Below are 20,875 nucleotides of genomic sequence, written 5' to 3'. Positions count from 1 at the left end.
TAAATTCAGTCTGCTTCTACAAATGGTCTGTTTCTGTTTATTTTGGAATGTGTACACTGTAATGCACTATTGGCAATAATGTTGTGATATTGACAACTGATTTACTTTCTAGAATGGGATTAATCTATTCTATTTCTATATTTTACTCAACTGCCACCACCCAAAAGAAGCTTGTCTCTGCTTTGACTATGACCAATAAACTTTTCTATAGTACCTTGCTGTCTTTCATTCCAGCTAGATGCTGAATTGCTCCAGATATTCCAACAGCAATATAAAGTTCCTGAAACAGAAAACAGAATAGAATTGAAATAAAGATTCAAACTAGTGGGAAAATGCATTCTACAAACAAATTTTTACCAGTGGGTGACTTAGGTTCAGTCTACATTGCTTCTGCTCCTCAATATTCTTTCTGGCTTAAGGAGCTCGCTCCATCATCTATGTGATTGCTCTTCAGTTATTTGAAAATGGCTATTACATAGATGATGGTGCAAGCTCCTTTTCTTCCACTCCAGAGGGTAGGACCTAAATCAATGGATAGAAATTGCAAGAAATACTGACTAAACACCAGGAAGAATTTTCTGACGATAAGAGCTGTTCGAATAGACTCCCTCAGAAAGTGATGGACTCTCCTTGAATGGCCATCTGGCAAAGATTCTTTAGCTATGACTCCTGCACTGCAGGAGGTAAGATAGATGACCCCTGAGGTCCCTTCCAACCCTACAATTTTATGATTCTACTTGCTGTGGGAAGAAACCATATCAGTCACCGCCCAACATGTCAAAACATCGTGATCCTAAGAAGGGAGGATCCAGCAAAGCAATTCTCAATCTGTCATTTTAGCTGCTCGTTCACTGACACTGAAGCCTTTTAACTCAATGTTTAGGGGAGAAATAGGCATACAGACCATGTAAGATTCAGAAAGCAACTGTACCCCACAGCAAATTTCTTATCCATTGACTTCTAAAAGCATTTCCACACATGTTTACTCAGCAGTAAAGTCCCAATGACAGGGCTTGCACCCTATTTATTTATACTATTTCTTCCTCCTCTGCCCAGGCTGGGTTACAACAATATAATATACATTTATAAAAATAAATAAAACAATTTCAATTATGAAAGTAAGTAAAAGTAACATTTTTTTACTGAAGCTGTCCATGCTCTGGTGAGATCCCACATGGACTACTATAATGCAATGTATGTGGAGCTGACCTTGAAGACATTCCAGGGACTGCCACTAGTTTGGAATGCAGCTGCTAGGTGGGGCAGCCCCATGAGACCACGTACCACTGGACCTGAAAGCACTGCAACGGTTGCCAGCAAGCAGCATGGCCCAGTTCAAGGTGTTAGTACTAGCATACAAAGCTCTAAATGGCTTGGGACCCAAGTGAATCAAAGAGTGGCATCAGCAAGCGAGGCTTTGGTAGTTACAACCAAAACAAAATCGTATAGATTCAACAAGAGAGGTGGGTCCCACAAAACAAAACACTTTAAATAGAGTCAAGACCCTGACGGGAATTCTGCACTTGTGGATCTTGCTGACAATGCATTGCTGTGATAAGGCTGCACTAACTGGGCAATGGTGGCCAAGAAATGTGTAGAGGTCTGTTTTTGTGCATGCAGAATTTGACATATTAATACAAAGTTAGGCAATCATACGGATTAGTAAAGAAACAACAGGTGGCAATTTAACAAGTTTCTGAATGCCTTAAGCACATCTGGAATCTGTGTGTGTGTGTGTGTGTGTGTGCGCGCGCGCGTTCGCGCACGTGCATGTGCACCACACACACCTATTATGTGGTTCTAAGACCAACCATCACCCAAAACTTTTGTAACAGCAAATCTGCCTGTCACAGTAAGCTATAATCCCTGCAGTGGTAGTACAGTGCAATTTGCAATGTGCTATGCTCTCTGGGTTAAATATTTATATTTTCCTTATGAAGGTGCCAACAAATCCGCTTGCAAGCTCAACAGGAACCCTGGCCATATAGAGAGCAGAACAGCCAGGAGCACACAGGGAACATCCCAGAGTTCTCAATTGCACTGCAGTTTGGAGAATCTCTTCCAAGCCATATGAGAAATAAATGTGGTTTCTTATCTTCGGAGAAGAATCAGAAGACCACATGCTTTGTATGTAAAAGGTCCAATACTTAATTACCAGATACTCCAGTTAAAAGGCTCAGCAGGTGATGGGAACAGCTCTCTGCCTCAAACCTGGAAGTCTCTCCCACTCAGATTCAACAATATTGGGCCAAATGCACCTCTCTCTCTCTCTCTCTCTGCAGATGCCAGGCAACCAGGGTGTGTGTGTGTGTGTGCGGAATGGAAACTGCAAACAATGGTTGGCTAATAAGTGAAGCCAATATCTGTGGAGCCCTCTAACCACCCCCCATGCAGCCCCGTTGAATCTGCAGAGCGAAGAAGCAGCAATTAAGCAAGGGAAAATGTGGATATTGCATGAGCCCACATTGCACTGGAAAAAACTGCTCAAATCCCAAGCTGTGAAGTAGTTCACATCACTATAGAGTTTGCCAGGTCAAACAATTTCATCCCTTTCTAATCCTTTTCACTTTAAGAACTTATATGGGGCTTTGATCAGCCGGGACACGTGATTACTCTTAAGCGTGCTTAGGGTGTCTGCTTGAGTGCAGGGCCATACAGCGTTTCTTTTTGCTCTCGTGGGAAAAGCACATCAATTGCTTTCAGCTAAATGCACTCTCATATGAATATTTTAGTACAATTTAATGTTTCTGCACCAACCCCTGAGGAACAGAGCATCAATTTGAGAACACGGTTCTCTTGGACTTAAAAGCCACACTGGATAATGTAGGATGAAAGGGGCTGTCAGTCTTCAGCTTTTTAGCAAGTCAGAGAAAGAGAACCTGAAAATTCAGTCCCAGCTGCATACAAACAGCTCTTTGAAGTTTGTGGCTCAAAAAAGCAAGACAACGCTGCTGCGCATTCAGAGGAAATGGGCATTTCCCCCCCAAATCTGTTAACAGCACTGACTTAACCTTTGCACCATCAACATCACTCCTGGCCCATTAATAAAATACCCAAATTCCCTCCTCCCAAACAGCAAACTATCAGTTCTGAGAACTTAATTTAGTTATCATGTGCATCTTTACATAAATTTTACAGTAAGGAGCTCCAGAATGTACTCTATTAGAGTCACAACTTGCTAAGCAGAATGAATGCCAAGATCGTTGAGGTATAAGATAAATATTTAATATTTAAATAATAGACTGGTGTGTATGTACTGCCAAACCATGATACATAAGTATGCAAAGAAGCCATCGCAATTCCAAGTGAAGTGTCAGTCATAAACTCCCCACTCTACTCACACAGCCATGAGGACTTCTGTCAAGCTTAACCACAGGAACCAGGGATCTTAAAAAAGAAACTCCGGTCAGTTTCAAAATAAGCTTTAAACCAAGAGGGCTTATTATCAAGCTGACCGTGCTGTTTGTTTGTTGAAAAATCGCTGGTTCATTCCCAACACAAGGTTGAGTGCTTCCTCTTCAGGAGTGCTCCAGCCACCACCTTCCTCCAACAGCCCAATTTATTCTCCTCCCACTCACCAAGGAACCTCGGTTTTTCTTTTTTGACTAAGACTGCAGCTACAGAACATGTTCCGTCCCAGTCCGCTGGAGCAATTTTCTAAATATTTCATCCTCTTTCTGCTAACCTCAGGGTTCCACCAAACATACAGATGTTTCCCTCTTGTTCCTCAGAGGCCCCATCTTGGCTCCATTTCTGTCCACACTTATCACCCAAGTTCACTATTAGGAGGAGAGATACATTAGGTGCCTGTGAACATGTTGACAGAACAGTTCTCTGGTGGCCAAAAACCCTTCAGGATTAAGCAAGATATGACAAAGCTCATTTATTATCTCAGCTCTGCACATTTTGGTGCCAGGAAATAGTTCGGAACGAGGACGACATGGGTGATGGCCAAGATGCCCAGCAATGTAGCAATCCATACCACAGCAGTCCCAGGCCACAATGCTGTAGGCTGAGATCTCAAATGGTAGGGACCACTTATTTGCACAGCTCAGACTTTAAGTCCCACATTATAATGAAACCATTTCAGACAACATTCCTATTGAATGGGGAATTTTTTTTCACCCCTCAGTCAACTAAGTACAATCATTTTTAATGTTTTACTTCTAAGAACATTCCCAAAGGACTATGCTGCTAACTGAGCGCACTTTTAACGTATCTGAACAAACTGGCCATTTGTTCACAGAGCAAGACGAGTGCATTTTGAGAAAGCTTCTACTCCACTTAAAGGAACTCAACAGGCTGCCAAGCTTTCCAGAGTGGTCTGCAACAAACTAGTGTATGTCTGTGGTTAGCACAGGAAGGAGTTTTTTTAAAGGGCCAAAAGCAAAGATATCTCTTGAAATCAGTGAAAGCATAATTAAAGGCAAACAGTTAGAAAAATGTGGCTATCTTCTTTCAAAACCATTCCCTTTGACATCTCCCAACCATTAGCAGAGAAGCAGTGGCATCAGTCAAAATCTCTTCCAACCTGCCTCAAATACACACCCTACTCCATATCAGCTGAATTCCCCACTAGGCCAGTTCTGAAGCCTATAAATAGAGTAATAAAAGCATCCATGACAAAATACTCTCCCCCACCATCGTGAACAAGAGTTTCCCTCACAACTTTACTTGCTCCTTATATCCCTTCCAATCAGATTTCAATTTTCAATCCACTGAAAAAAATGAGATTTACTCAATTAACCTGATGCAATTGTTTAAGACATGCTTGCCGAAAGTAAAATCTCAGCCATGTGACATGCAGATTCTTGTTAAATTTTTGTATACAGTTCATCAACAATCAAGTCAATCCTTTTCATAGGCAAGTTGCTATTTATTGGTCTAAATTTAGCCTGGAACAGGCATGTCCAACTTTCAAGAGACAGCGATCTACTCCCACTATAAAAAACTGATCTACCAAAGTTGAGCTTTTTTTAAGGAAACCAAAGTTATTGAGCTTTTTTGTAGGGACCCAAACTAGGCGGGAAGCAGGATCCCACAATCAACCACAGACCCACTGCAATCGACCATTGGATCGTGATCAACCTGTTGGGACATCCCTGGCCTAGAAGATCATACTGCATCACGATATTACTAAGTGCAGTTGTACACAAAACACAACTTATTGCAAAAACCAGAGGTGCCTAAATATGAAACTCCCCATATTGTGGATAACGCCCCCCCCCCCCAATTTCAGATTCTATACCAGGTAAGTTTAAAATTTTAGTACTCAGAATTCACACAGCATCCTCTAAATGTCCTAAAAGAGGAAGGGGCAGCCATTTCATTAGGCATGCCAAATGTTTATTATAGCAACTAGTTACGCTGGAATGATTAAGTCTCCCGTCTCCAATATTTTTCCTATGCCAGTATTGTGATTTTAAAATCTGCATCTAGGTCCACAAAACCAAAATTCAATTTCCTCTTACGTTATGAGGCCATTCTGTGTTTTGTTCTGAATTAGCCACTGCCTTAAATAGAACCTTGTAGTATCTATTTGCGCCCCTTAAACAAATATGTAACCAGTCAAGTTGCTGCAGTTCTGGGAATGGAAGAATGAAAACAAAACAGGCCAGTGATGTTGCATTTAGAGCTGAAACCATGCAAACAAATATATAATTGCAGTCATTCTTGTTACATATCCCGTAAGATTAGGAAATGTATCCTAGCCCTCAGAGCTTTGCATCATTCAGGACAAATAAGGCAGAGCTCTCTAAATACCTTTCTAAAAAATAACTGGCACAGCAAATGCGTGTTTTTGTTAATTATTTTATGTGCCTTCTTAGAGGGAAATAAATGAAGCAGTAAAGATTTTGGCATTAGATATGCCCCTTGTTTGGCTGTATTAAGATGCTGAGGCCTAGCTTAGGTTTGTTTGTTTGCTGTAAATTTTAAATGACTAAGCTAAGAGGTTACAATAGGTTCCATCACACTCCCTTTTTTCCCTTCATACCAAGAGGCAAAGCTTCTGTCACTCTGTTCAAATCAGGCCAAGTCTACTTTAGAAAACCACACCCATTTCACCAATGTCACATGCTCTGCGGGTGATGACAGTTAGTTATGACAAGCTCGACTTAAATTGCTGCAATAATACCATGCACCAGAAGGGAATCTTTCCCAAGGTAAGGCAACACCATGAAGAGAAAAGGGCTGGTACTACAGGCTGGGAAAGCGGGTGGGGGAGCGGGCAGGCTGTGTGCAAGCCTGGAGACGGCATTACCTACAGCTCCATTAGGAAAAGGCAATGGTCCTCCAAACTATTCCAGGGAATTTTAACCAGTCTCTTCTGCAAAAATAATTTGAATACTCACTGGTGCTACAATTTTGCCTGTCTGTCCAACCTGCATGTCATTGGGTACAAAGCCTGCATCCACAGCTGCACGAGACGCACCAACTAGAAGCAAAAAAAAGAGTTATCTCAAGAAACATAGAAGCCAACATTTAATGCTTCATCCTATGTGTCTTCCCATTAGTAACAACCATTTCTTTCTTATACCCCTCCCATCTGACTGGGTTGCCCCAGCAAAAGTGGGGCTCCCTGATTTTCCCCAGTTCACCCTTCCAGCTTTAGGCCCCTCAGGAGCTCTAGGCCCCCAACCTTCAGGGACAGGTGAGGGGATCAGGATGGGAGCCATAAAGCAGCAGCAAGAAAGCCCTAGTACACGCCCCTCATGGAAGTTAGGATCCAAGCTAATGTATGCGCAAAAGTCTCCAGCCAAATTTCACACACTTCAAAAGATATGCCCATAGGATAGAGAGCATCCCTAACTGCTCTAGAACCAAGGAGTAAAAGCAGTTGTTACCTGCAGCATGCAACTCATCCGCAAGCTCATACAGCAGTTTAAAGTTTTCTCCGCTCTTCAAGCCCCGTCCTTAAAAGTAAGGTAAGAGGTTAGATATGTTCCAGTGCCTTGAAATCTCTGAGTCAGGCTAAATACATGACCGTAATAAAGTGTTGTTGTACGCTCCACCCCACTGTCAATTTTTGCAGTGCATTCTGTCAGGCACATATACACATCCCAGCCAAGGAACAATTCATTTTCCAACTGAACCTTATCAGTTTATCAGTCATATGAGACTCAAGGTCAAAATGCTCAGAATAGGAGATAAATATCCTGCTACGGAATCGTTCTGTATTCCTTCTATCTTTCCTCTTCAGTACAGTCTGTGGTTTTTGGCTCTGCAACTGGACATGCTCTTCAGAGTGAAGGTCTGGACTTTGCCTGGAGATCCAGCAAGAATACTGGGCTTTGTAACCATTTTATGCTCTAAGAACGTCAGTAAAATTTTACTGAAGAACTTCTGCTTCCTGTGTGTGTGTTTTCTTACACTGGAACTCCACGGGATTCCACGCTACTCTGCTACTTTTGCCCATGCCCTGTTGTGCTCTTTTCAGGCATGGAGCCAGGGGTGACTGGTTTTTGTCACCAGCCTTAACATGAATGTTGTCTGTTTGAGATTAATGTAATTATTTCTTCAGAATGATAGAGGTTACACATTTATTTACATATCTACCATAACTGAAAAAATGGAGGAATCAGAGCATAGTAACTTGCACTTCACTCCCCCTGCTGGCTTGAGAGTTACAGCTTTCAAGTAGAGTCGTATCTCGGAAGTCGAACGCCTTGTGAGTCAAAGGTTTTTGCTCCCAAACGCCGCAAACCCAGAAATGAGTCTTCTGGTTTGCAAATGTTCTTTGGAACCTGAACGTCCAACGCGGCTTATGCGGCTTCTAACTGGCTGCAGGAGCTTCCTGCCACCAATCAGAAGTCGAGCCTAGGTTTCCGTTCGACTTCCGAGGTACGACTGTAATAAAGTAGAGTACTGTTTTTTGCTATTTTATTTTTTCCTGAGATAGATGTGATAAACTAGTTGTGCTATTGTAGTATAGGCATCCCACTTATGCACGTTCTAATCGCACATGACCATGTATATGCGCAGCACCAGTACATAATTAAATATATAGAATCATAGCAGGAAATGGCAGGAGAGAACTGGAGAGTCCTTGTGGCTTGTGAGGAGACCCCCTCCCCAAAGCCCAAAGAGGACATCCAGTGAGGGCAGAGGAAGCCCCAAAGAGACTGGAGGCGCAGCGAGGCTTTGATTACGCTGCTCAGTCTCTCTGCCTAATAACTGACAAGTGGGGTAGACAACAGCAGCAGAAGCAACCACTTTTCCACGTGTCCTCCAGGTTCCAGCCAGCCCCAGAGCTCCAACTCTAATGGAAAAAAGAGGTGTGAAGAGGGAGTGGGGGAGAGAGGTGGACAGCAGGAAAATGTGTGCGTTCAGAGGCTTTTTAGAGGCTGCTCCTTTTACGGGATTTTACTTATGGGGAGGGGCCTGGAATGTAACCCCTGCATCATTGCAGGGGACACCTGTCATGCGTGCAAACCGCCTTCACTGTAAAAGCAGATCACTCTTCAAACTAAGCTTTTCTAGCATTTTTATTATTCATGCTGATTACAAGACAAATGCTGATATTTACAGTTCCTTTACTTTATCCAATCCCACACCAATTTAATGAACTGTACACTTTCTCATTTTCCAGCTTCCAACTACAAATTACTGGTCAGAATTCTTTAGGTATGGTAGAAGGTACAGTGGTACCTTGGTTCTCAAACACCTTGGTTCCCAAATGCTGAAAACCCAGAAGTGTTCTGGTTTTTTGACATTTTTCAGAAGCTGAACGTCTGATGCACTTGTCGGCTATTGTTTCTGGGGCACCTGCACCAATCAGAAGCCGCACCTTGGTTTTCAAACATTTCAGAATGGATTAAGTTCGAGAACCAAGGTACCACTGTATTTGGCGCTTTTGTATTTGCTTTTTATTTTGCATTTTTGTTTTTGAGGCTTTTTCAGTTAATTTGTTTCTGTGACTGTGTGGAACCCAGTTCAGCTACTGATTGATTGTATGACTGCAGAAATGGATAAAAGCCCCCCATCCAAACAGTGACTATCATCAGTGCACATAAGAAAATAATAACAATTTTTATCTTTATCATCTACAATACTGTATTATTTATTTTATAGCCTAGTACATTGATTATTGCTTTCATTTTATGGATCAGTGGTCTCGTTAGATAGTAAAATTCATGTTAAATTGCTGTTTTAGTGGTTGTTTTTAAAAGTCTGGAACGGATTAATCTGTTTTGCATTACTTTCTATGGGAAAGCGGGCCTTGGTTTTGGAACGCTTTGGTTTTGGGACTTCCGGAATGGATTAAGTTTGAGAACCAAGGTACCACTGTATAACAAAGTTTTCGTTATTTTCTACTTTGCTAGAAATTTCACCACTAGTTCATCACAATTCTAGCCAATTAGCCACTACTTACCACCTGAAACAACCACCTTCGCACTAGTCAGTTCTGGCCGATCACTTTTTGTTAACTTTTGTTCGATCCATTCAGACTGACCAGCTGGTGAAGCTGCAGAAACTGTTTATATCAAAAAGCAAAACAAAGAAAAGACACTGAGCTTTTGAAAGGTACAAAGTCGTAGCCATAAAAACGACCTCCATGCCCAAACACTGCAGTATATGCGATATTATATATATCAGCTCATCTTACATCTTTGCATTAATAAACAAAAACATGTTAAAAATTATTTACAGTCCAGTCAATAAGAACAGGAGACTCTTAATCCCAGAGTTGTATGTTCTCCACCTCTGGCCAAAGATTCCTGCAGCGCAGGGGGTTGGACTAGATGGCCCTCATGGTCCCTTCCAACTCACTTTCTGTACATTTAATTAATGGGGGGGGGGGGTTGGGCAAACCTCAAGTAATTAAAAAAATTAGCAGACCTAAGCTGCCGCCTTATGCCACGTCAGATCACTGCTCCATCTAAGTCAGTACTATAAAGACTAGGAATGGGGAACTTGTGGCCCTCCAGACGTTGTTGGACTCCCAATGCCCATCAGCCACAGGGGACAGGGACAGGGGTCAATGATAATGGGAGCTGTAGTCCAGCAGCGTGTGGAAAGCCAAATGCTCCCTTCCCCAGCCTACACTGATTGGCAGCAGCTCTCTAGCATTTCAGAAAGCAGTCTTTCACAGCCCTTCCTGAAGATGACAGGGTTTGAAGTATTACTGAACTATAGTCCTTCCTCCATTTAAAAAACGCAATAAATAAAATAAAACATCAATATGGTTATACCTCTGGGTGTTAATATGAATTCATTCAAAATATACCAAGACTTAAATAGGAATTTTTATTTATTAAATTTCTATCCCACTGTTCCTCCCAAAAGAGCCCAGGGTGGCAAACAACAAGAGATAAAATAAAAACAACTGAAACTGAGACTGCCAGAAGGAAATGTACAGTGAGAAACAGCGAGTATCCAGCATGGTAGTAGTGCATTTAATTGTCCTTTAGATGCAGGTAACTGATCTAGTTTACACACACAAATGCCGCCATGCGTTTTTGCCCGTCAGAAACATTAGGGCTCATATAGCAAATAAATCAACACGTGAAGTCACTAAGATGTTTACTCAGAAGTAAGTCTGAATTATTTCTACTGGATTATTTCCAAGTATGCATGTCTATTATTACATCATGTCTATTATTACATCAAAGCAGCCAAAACTAGGTTTTGAATCAGTTTACAAGTGTTTTATATGTGGTTTAGTAAGTGTTGTCCTTTTACTTCTTTTACAGATAAGCCCCTGAATAAGGCTTACAGATAGGCTTACAGACTGTACACAGTTATCCACAATTTAGCCTGTTGCAATTGTTGTTGTTGTTACAGTATGCAGTATAGTATACTATGCAGTCCTTCATCTGAAGATCACAGGGTAGTTCACGACACGAAAATACAAAATAAGAACATAAGAATTCATAATAAAACAAAAACAAGAATACAGACATTTCTAACTCTCCATGACAGAAATAAAGCACATCACCACCACAGAGGAAACAGCAAGGGTGAAACACCACTCAGTTTAAGATATGGTCTTGGTACGGTTATGTGATGCTTTGGCTGGGGCAAAAGTAGTGCATGCAGGTTAATGGAGCATGAGCTGTAGAAGAGACCTGGTGTGATGCATACTTTGGGGGAAGGGGAATTTTACTTTGGCAGGAAATGCATTGGGCTAACAGAATAACAAACATGCATCCTTTCCAGCATCTATGGGGAAAGCCTCTCCTTTTTGTTTGAATCAACTGAACCATTCAAAATGGCTTCACAATTTTGATACAGTAGTTTTACATGTAACCTGACCCAAGACGGCTACAAAAAAAGAGATATCCATGTGGAATAATTAAGAGGACTCTAGGAGACAAAGAGTGGCAAAGTGTAAAAAGGGAAGAATTCAATAAATGCAAACTTGTGCAACTTTGTCTTTTTATTTGACAATAATGTTTTTACTCCAATTTCAACTTGAGAAGGAAAAAAACTCAGACAAACTGAACACTCACCTTTCTCTGTTGTAGCACTACCACCACTCATTGATGCAGCCTCAAAGGAAGTACCTCGTACAGAGAACACCTTTATTTTTTCATCACACTTCACAGTGCACAGGGCATTTCCTATAAAAAGACCACACTTTCTGTGAAAATAAAATTGCAAACTGCAATGATCAGCTGCTTTTAGCAGAGGGCAGTAATGCTGTTGCTTAGACAAAACAATCCTTTCAGGCAGGAAAATTTAAGAGACTAAAAAATGGACTCAGAATAGGTTTACATTTCCTTGGTGTCACAGAAGAATTTTTCAGTAAGACACAGCAAGGGTTCACCTTCCCTGGTGTCTCAGGCATGCTGGTGTAGCGCACACCTGGCATCTCAACAGTGAACTTCGCTGTCGCTTCTGGACAGGGGGAGGGGGCAGAGTGAGGGCCTGGTGGTGCAGCCCATCCAAGGTTCCTGCTGCCATGCCGGCACATACTGAGTTCCCTGCACCTCGTCCCGCCACCTCTTGGTAAGTGGCAGAGACACCATCAGGAAGCCAGGTGTGCAACACCGCCAGGCCCTGGGCACCCCACTAAGCACCACTGGACACATTCAAGTTTTCAGACAACTCATTAATACTACTACTTATTATTATTTATTAAATTTCTCTACCACCCGTCATCAGAAGATCACAGGGTGGTTTACAATATAAAAACACAAAAATACAAAGCATAGTACAAACAAAACAAAACAAAACCTTCAGTTGTGATCCTGATGGTGGAAAGGAAGAAGTACCACTAGACACTAAGTACAGTGGTGCCTCGCAAGACGAAATTAATTCGTTCCGCAAGATTCTCCGTCTTGCGAGTTTTTCGTCTTGCGATGCACGGTTTCCCATAGGAATGCATTGAAAATCAATTAATGCGTTCCTAGGGAAACCGCCTTCAGACCAGGTCCGGGGACAGTCTGTCCCCGGACCTCTTCTGAAGGCTGGGGGGGGGGACAAAGGCTTTTCTTCCCACCCCCAGCATTTTAAAAAACCCCGGGACAGCGGAGGACTTCTCCGCTGTCCGGGCGATCTTAAAATGCTGGCGGGCGGCATTTTAAAATCGCCCCGGGACAGCGGAGGACTTCTCCGCTGTCCGGGGCGATTTAAAAGCCCCTGGGAAGGCAGGCAGGGGGGACAAAGACTTTCGCCCCCCGCCCGCCTTCAGAAGGTGTTCCCGCCCCCCCCCGCCCCGCTTCGGAGCAGCGTTCCGAAGCCGGGCGATGGGGGCAGGTGTTCCCTCCCCCCCGCCCCGCTTTGGAGCAGCATTCCGAAGCGGGGCGGCTGGGGCAGGTGTTCCCGCCCCCCCGCCCCGCTTCGGAGCAGCGTTCCCAAGCCGGGCGGTGGGGGCAGGTGTTCCCTCCCCCCCGCCCGGCTTCGGAGCACCGGGAGAAGCGATCTCCCCGCAGCCCCTTGCTTCAAAAGAGGTCCGGGGGCAGCGGGAAGCGCTTCCCGCTGTCCCCGGACCTGGGGCTGCGGGGAGAAGATCGCTTCTCCCCGCCGCCCCTTGCTTCAAAAGAGAAGACCCGGGGCAAGCTTCGTTTTGCGAAGCAAGCCCATAGGGAAATTCGTCTTGCGAGGCAACTCGAAAACGAAAAAACCTTTCGTTTTGCGAGTTTTTCGTCTCGCGAGGCGTTCGTCTTGCGGGGTACCACTGTACAGTGGTACCTCTGGTTACAAACTTAATTTGTTCCAGAGGTCCGTTCTTAACCTGAAACCGTTCTTAAACTGAGGTACCACTTTAGCTAATGGGGCCTCCCGCTGCCACCACGCCATTTCTATTCTCATCCTGAGGTAAAATTCTTAACCAGAGGTACTACTTCTGGGTTAGCAGAGTCTGTAACCCGAAGTGTTTGAAACCCGAGGTGTTTGTAACACGAGGAACCACTGTATCTGAAAAAACATCCATTCCCTCAGCATGAAGGTACCGTAGCCATCCAACCACAAAAAATGTTTTGCGCAGCAGATGCATGCAGTTCCTACTTCCATTGTACACCCGACCTCTCCTATGCAGGTTTACTCAGAAATACACCCCACTGAATTCCCTGAGACTTACTCCCAAATGAAATGTGCAAAGGACTGAAGGCTAAGAATGAGAGACTTGTTCTATTTCAGATGTGACATTAGTCAACCAAGATTAAGCCACAGTTTCCCAGATGGAACATTTTTAATACACCGTGGCAGAAACACTGAAGCTGCTCGCAAGGAGAGAAGTGAGCAAGCAAACCCAGTGCCTGAGCTTGGGAAAATAAAACATGGTTTATTAAGTTATTAACATTACCACGTAAACCTGCTCAAAAAAAATGCTCATGGCCATCCACTGACTCCATGACTAAGAAACATTTGCTCAGAAAGTGGTGGTGAGATATGAACAAACCTGGGCAGCAACACTGAACAGGTTCACACAGTCCATGCTTAAAGCATGGAGGGAAAAAGCAGGCAAACTATCTCCATCCCCACTAACCCCCTTGCCTATCTATCACCCACTATTCCAACACGCAGCACAAAACCTCCAGATAAAAACCTGGCAAGTCAAAGGCCTACACTGTCTAAAAGATTTCTAACATAACAACAAACCTATACCAACACAAGAAAAACAAGACAAACTCAGGGACAACCAAATACCTTGGCTAACACATCACCATGCCTTTTTAAACAATCCAACAGTAAAATCAGCAGCCACTAGGCCCTTGACTACTTTCGAATACCTTCTCCTGACAGCAGAGGGATACAGTAAAGGGATGGTATCCACAATATACAAAATACTGCTCCAAAATCCTACAAACCCCCTTGACGCAATCAAAGAACAATGGGAGCACAACATAGGCTTCGAAATTAACCCACCCAATGGACTAGAATGTGGTCTAAACCTCCTTCCAAGTCCATATCAGCTCGCTAGAAAAGCTAACCAATAAACTGAAACTGACATGGGGGCAAATAGAAGAGGACGCCTTCACCCCAGTATGGCTCCCCTTTATCACAGCCAACAAGATAACAACAAGAACCCAACAACAACATACAAATCAATCTGGCTTACCTGACCCAACAAGCCCCGTCCCCCCACAAATGCAAACAAACCTCACTGCAGCCAACCTCGGACAACTAACCATACCCTGCTCCCTAATACATCTCACTACCAAGGAAATGTAATAAACGAATAGTAAGAGAACCTACCATACAAGAGAATATAAGCCTCACCACCCCACCCCTCCTCTCCCCCCTCTTCTTTCCAAACCTTATACTGTACTCAACACTAATGTCTCACAACAAATGTAACTGATTTGTAAGAAAGACTGTACAACCTGAAAAAAGAGACAAAGCATGTACTTTTGTAAAAGTAAAAAGAAAATATTTAATAAAAATATTTTTTAAAGAAACAAACAAACTTGGGCAGACTTTGTAGATGGATGCTCACTGTGATTCTCATTCCAAGGAAATGAAGTTATGTTTTCAAAAGAATGTTACAAGCTCAGAAAGTCACAACTGCCATGAAGAAACTACTGACAAATTTGGTTTGCATTTGAAACGAGAAAAGATTAAAAGTGCTGCACTTTTAATTCCTTCAACCATACTTTACAGGTAAGTTATAAAAAGGCAACTCTCAGAAATAATTGATGCTTTTTATGTCATACTACACCTATTTGTTCTTCAGAAAGTCTGCCAGTAAGAGACCTACTGCAGTCCTAAACATGTTTCCTTGCAAGTCCCACCTCCTTTTGCATCCAGGATCCGTTCCGGAGCCCCAGACGCTCGATGAAAAGGACGCTTGACAAAGCACCGCTCTGTGCATGCGCGAAGCATGATTTAGCGCTTCTGCGCGTGCTGCAAACCCAGAAGTAACCTGTTCCGGTACTTCCGGGCTTGCCGCAGACGTTGGATGAACTGGACCCTAAACAGGGCGGACTCAAAACAAGGTATCACTGTAGTATCAAATTATTTCGGTCACAGACCAGCATAAGAAAAAACATACAGATAAACTGAACATATAAGACTTAAAACAGGTAAAGAATAAAAACTAGTGATTAAAAGATGATTATATTATGCATAACTTTAACATATAGAACAAGGATAAACAGTTAAAAGCGATTATAAGGGAGGGAGCGTGAAGGAGCACAGGTATTGCATTTTGGGCCTAGTTTGTTGTATAAACCATCCTTCGGCGAATACCCATCAAGGCAGCACAAAATCTAGCAACTGAGTATGTAACATCTGGGTAGACCAATCATTAAAACCTGGGATGTTAAGTCTCCAATTAATTCATTAAAAACCCAACACGTTGTCAATGTGGTTCTTCTCACTTGTATGTTTACAAGAGATGATGAAAGAGGCAGAAAAAAAGATATTGGGGGGGGGGGACAGACATTGCTAGTAATAGATAAGCACAAATAATGTATAAGGAAATTATTAGAAGGTACATCAAAACCTAGAAGCAATCCATCAGTCTTTGAAGGCAAGGGAACACTGACAAAAGGAAGGAAATAAATCCTGCCATAACAAATTTAGAAGCCATAGAAGCTAATGCTTTCATGTCCAAATTAAATTATGAGATCAGACAAGCACGATAAGGCTAGACAAATAAGGGCAGCAAAATAATTAGGGAAAGTCAATTAAATATTACAAATAATTGTATCAATGTCTCCCTAACGAAAAAAGATAACCCTATGGATTACTGAAATCAGAACTAATGTAACCCATATTAAATAAAAGGAACTAACTGAATGGCTTACAGTTTGCAAAATCTTATCAGAAATGCATTAACAGGAATACAATACATGTCAGCAGATTCTGTTAATTAAGAAGCTATATCTGGTTTCTTGGGACTTTGAACTACAATCCTGCAGTACTAGGGATGATCCTATTAGTTGCGTCAGAAAAGCCATTTCCACTTTTCCTGTTACCAAAGCGATGTTAGATGCCCTAATGCAAACCTCTATAACAGATTGAGGTTGAATCCTGACAAGACAGAAGTACTGTTTTGGGGGGATGGGGTGGGCTGGTGTGGAGGACTCTTTGGTCCTGAATTGGGCAACTGTGCCCCTGAAGGACCAGGTGCACAGCCTGGGAGTCATTTTGGACTCACAGCTGTCCATGGAGGCGCAGGTCAATTCTCTGTCCAGGGCAGCTGTCTCCCAGCTCCATCTGGTACACAGGCTGAGACCCTATCTGCCTGCGGACTGTCTCGCCAGAGTGGTGCATGCTCTGGTTATCTCCCGCTTGGACTACTGCAATGCACTCTACGTGGGGCTACCTTTGAAGGTGACTCGGAAACTACAACTAATCCAGAATGCGGCAGCTAGACAAGTGACTGGAATGGCCGTCGAGACCATATAACACCGGTCCTGAAAAACCTACATTGGCTCCCAGTACGTTTCCAAGCACAATTCAAAGTGTTGGTGCTGACCTTTAAAGCCCTAAACAGCCTTGGCCCAATATACCTGAAGGAGTGTCTTCACCCCATTGTTCAGCCCAGACACTGAGGTCCAGCTCTGAGGGCCTTCTGGTGGTTCCCTCACTGCAAGAAGTGAGGATACAGTGGTGCCTCGCAAGACGAAATTAATTCGTTCCGCAAGTTTTTTCTTCTTGCGAGTTTGTCGTGTTGCGAAGCACGGTTTCCCATAGGAATGCATTGAAAATCAATCAATGCGTTCCTATGGAGACCCTCTGGGGACAGAGGGGAAGCGCCGCTCTGTCCCCTCTTTTGAAGCAAGGGGCGGAGAGGAGCAGATCGCTTCTCCCCGTTGCCGCCCCTTGGTTCAAAAGGGGTCCGGGGAGAGAGGGGAAGGTGCGCGTGCCTTCCCCTCTGTCCCCGGAGATTGCGGGGCTGGCAACGCAACCAGCCCCGCCGCCCCTTGCTTCAAAAGAGGTCCGGGGTGCGGGGGCAAGCTTCGTTTTGCGAAGCAAGCCCATAGGGAAATTCGTCTTGTGAAGCAACTCGAAAACGAAAAAACCTTTCATTTTGCAAGTTTTTTGTCTCGCGAGGCGTTCGTCTTGCGAGGTACCACTGTACAGGGAACCAGGGAGGGGGCCTTCTCGGTATTGGTGCCTGCCCTGTGGAATGCCTTCCCATCAGATGTCAAGGAAATAAACAACTATCTGATTTTTAGAAGACATCTGAAGGCAGCCCTGTTCAAGGAAGTTTTTCATGTCTGATGTTTTATCGCAGCATTATTATTATTATTATTATTATTATTATTATTAAACCATTAATTCTGTTGGTAGCCGCTCAGAGTGGCTTGGGAAACCCAGCCAGATGGGCAGGATATAAATAATTTTTTTATTATTTTTACTATATATGGTATACAGACTGACAACACTCACCTGCATAAATTGTCCTCACAAATGTGTCAGGAGACTTTATTTCAATTATGTCTGAGACAGGAGCAACATCAAGCTTAGCTGCCACTCTGGGAAGAAGATTCTAAACAAATGAAACAGATAGAAGCAAATGTTGCTAACAAGTTATAAACCTGCATAACACTGACTACTACTCTAGTTTTATTGCTAAAAATTACAAATTGAGACAATACACTAAACACGTATCTGGCAAATGAAAGTAATGGAAGCGCTATAGAAGCAGCACACTAAATGTTTTAGAAAAGTCCTGTATATATCAATATGCAATAATTACAAGTCATAATTTATAAATTAGTTTAGGGATCAATCTCTTTGGAACAACAGATTTGTGGTGGATGTTATATATGCTCACCTTCCCAAAAGCAGATGCCCCGGCACAGATGTGGGTGTAATTAAACTGCTTCTGGGCTGCCAGAATCAATGGAGTCAGCTCCTCTGGGGATGAAACATATTGGTCAAAACACCTTATATTTTCCATCACAGTGGTGACTGCAGAGAATCCTAATGACAAGCAAATGAGTCTCACCGGGCAGAAATCCTTTGTATGCATCATGCTGCGAGACAAGAACTTTGACAACCCCTTGCACTTTGCTCAGCTCTTGAGCTACCTGCAATGGAAAGGTTTATTATCACTATTTGTGCATGCAAAACCTTACTGCTGTGACCAGATGCTACTGGCAAGAGTGGTAAATAAATAGTAAGAGAAGACTCCCTGGGCTGATAGAGCATGAGGGGGGGAAAGAATGCAGCATTCTGCTTTAACACTCTCACTCTCTCTGAAGTGTCATTCAGACACATGCTTCAACATATACTTTATTTTGGCTGAAACCAGCACCCAAGCACCAAGAGTCAAATTGCATTCCAAATGCAAAATTAGCATAGCACTCAAAAAAAATCAACCAGATTTTGACTGATATATGCAAGTTTGAGATTCTCTTTGCCAAACTAGTTAACCATTTTTACTAGACAAATCCTTAGATTTTGTTTTTTGGTAATTTTTCAACTTTATCATGGTAGTTGTAGATAAGAGAAGCTGCTTTTACAATTCCCAAACCCAGCATATATTTGTATTTAAGCATACATTATATAAGGACATCAATCCATTACAAGGTGATTTGCATGCCTATAAACAACTGGATATATCATTTGCTCAGAGAAATAAAAGCCAATGGAACAACTGTCATAAACGTGATCTCATTTATCATCACTAATAAGGTGCCTATCCTGAAAAGAAAAAAAAATGATATTTGGGCAGTCTTTTAAAAAAGATCAGGCATGACTATGTTCCACTGATCTGAATCCCCACCCCTCCTTCCCTCAAGGCAGGATACAAATATTTTAAACAAATAACAAGTTCAGAATACAGAAAGCATACTTCCCTTCCTCCTCCCCTTTTCAATGTTTTTACCTTTTCACAATTGGAGCCAGCTACTAAACATGAAATGTCCCCTCCAAGACGCTTTGCTGCAGTGATGGTATTTAATGTAATAGGTGAAACAGCCTCATTTGTGTGTTCGGCTATTACTAGTGTACTCTGAAACCGGTGAAGCAAGGAGACCTTTAAAACAAGAGAAGAGGGAAGAGGGTTTAACAATAACACTTGTAGCTCTTAAATTCAACTAATCTGTTGGTGAAGTTAACATTGCAGGCATATGCACCTTCATATCAGATGTCCTTGCAGAATCTCTGAGTTTTGAATGATATGGTATGAAATCACGTAAGTCAGCAATCTTATCTCGACCAATAGTTTGTTTAGAGAGCAGGTGCATTTTCTGACACTTCTGCCCAATCCCCTCTGTTTAACTAGGATTTTCCATGCCCCAAGGCCCCTTGTAATCCAGATGCTAAGGACCTACCAGAAACAGCTGGGGGCAAAACATACTCAGACAGCACAAGCCAGAAGGTGCATGTTCTTACATTAGTTTTTCCAAATCCTCCCTTCCAACCTTTACCCCAATATCTATACAGCACAAAGATGCTCCTCCCCAACTATCTCAGAACTGCTGGAGCTCTAGGGCCAAAGGTTTCCTCCCTAACTTGGTGGGTCTTTCTCCCCAACACTCCCCAACCAATGTGCAGATTCCACTCACTATTCTCAACTGACATTTGCAATACACGCTTAGCATACACAGGAGGTGTCACTGAACTCAATTTATGTAGTCATCCAAGACAAATTGTTATATGCAACAATGAATTAGGCTACAATTTGTAACTATGATCAGAAGTGTAAAAGTTCCTGTAAAATTCTTCATGTTCCAACTTAAGTATATTAAATCACATCAAGGAGTCAAGGATTTTTAAATCATTGAGGTGAATTGCCAGTAACAAATTACTTACTGCCAATATATATCAAAAACCATATTTTTGATTATGTTTCATAAATCATTTTTCATAAAAGTTACAAGCATGTATGGACTGTTTGATTAATAAATCCATGCTTTCATGGCAAAAAGCCCACACCTGCTAAAATTTATAGTCCGGTCACAAGCAAAATGTGCAGAACCACTGAAAGATTAGAGTTTAAGATTCCAAAGTAAAATGTATTTTAAAAGAAAATCTGGTGTTTGTTGGAGGGAACATACAGTCAGAGGAATGGTTGTTATAGGATAAGCTTCAGTCTTCCTATAACAAGTTTTGTAGCATAGATAATTATCTATTTACCAAAAAAGCATAATGTAAACTTCTTAAAATAAATCCAAAGAAGCAGAAATGCTCTTTGTAACTTAGTCATTTAACAGGGTAAAAGGAGGGTTTGATTTATTAATATTTCTGAGATTACATAAAAATAAATCAACCTCTTCACTATTCCTTCATGTGGAACGTAACAAGGACTTTTCATTCATTCATTATTATCATCGGCTCATGCAAAATGGTTTTTTTTAAGTGTTCAAAGAATTGAGCCTTCCCTTGGTAAGTGTGCTGTGAACTTCCATTTAAATCTGATGGCATACCTATTTATAGCATGCTCCAAACCCAAGACCTGCCACGATGAGCGAGTTTGGAACAGGCAGATCTACAGCTGAGCCCAGGCTGAAGTTATTCATGTCAGTTC

The 20,875-nt window shown here is 42.4% G+C and overlaps 1 protein-coding gene across 1 annotated transcript in view; it reads right to left on the bottom strand.

Annotated features, from left to right (window-relative positions):
- Nucleotides 1-20,875, bottom strand: part of ETFA (electron transfer flavoprotein subunit alpha) — a 42,342-nt gene that overhangs the window by 16,242 nt on the left and 5,225 nt on the right. The window contains exons 2-10 of the mRNA XM_081207900.1: nt 19,232-19,381; nt 18,350-18,431; nt 18,176-18,258; nt 17,788-17,887; nt 11,454-11,564; nt 9,374-9,475; nt 6,846-6,914; nt 6,354-6,436; nt 215-280 (exon numbers count right to left, since the gene is read on the bottom strand). Of these exons, the coding sequence (XP_081064026.1) occupies nt 215-280; nt 6,354-6,436; nt 6,846-6,914; nt 9,374-9,475; nt 11,454-11,564; nt 17,788-17,887; nt 18,176-18,258; nt 18,350-18,431; nt 19,232-19,381 (846 nt within the window). The remainder of the gene's footprint in view (nt 1-214; nt 281-6,353; nt 6,437-6,845; nt 6,915-9,373; nt 9,476-11,453; nt 11,565-17,787; nt 17,888-18,175; nt 18,259-18,349; nt 18,432-19,231; nt 19,382-20,875) is intronic.

The sequence above is a fragment of the Podarcis bocagei genome (assembly GCF_964188305.1).
Source record: "Podarcis bocagei genome assembly, chromosome: 9".
Taxonomy (NCBI): domain Eukaryota; kingdom Metazoa; phylum Chordata; class Lepidosauria; order Squamata; family Lacertidae; genus Podarcis; species Podarcis bocagei.
Note: the sequence above shows the minus strand (reverse complement) of the source record. Positions and strands in the feature narration are given on the sequence as shown.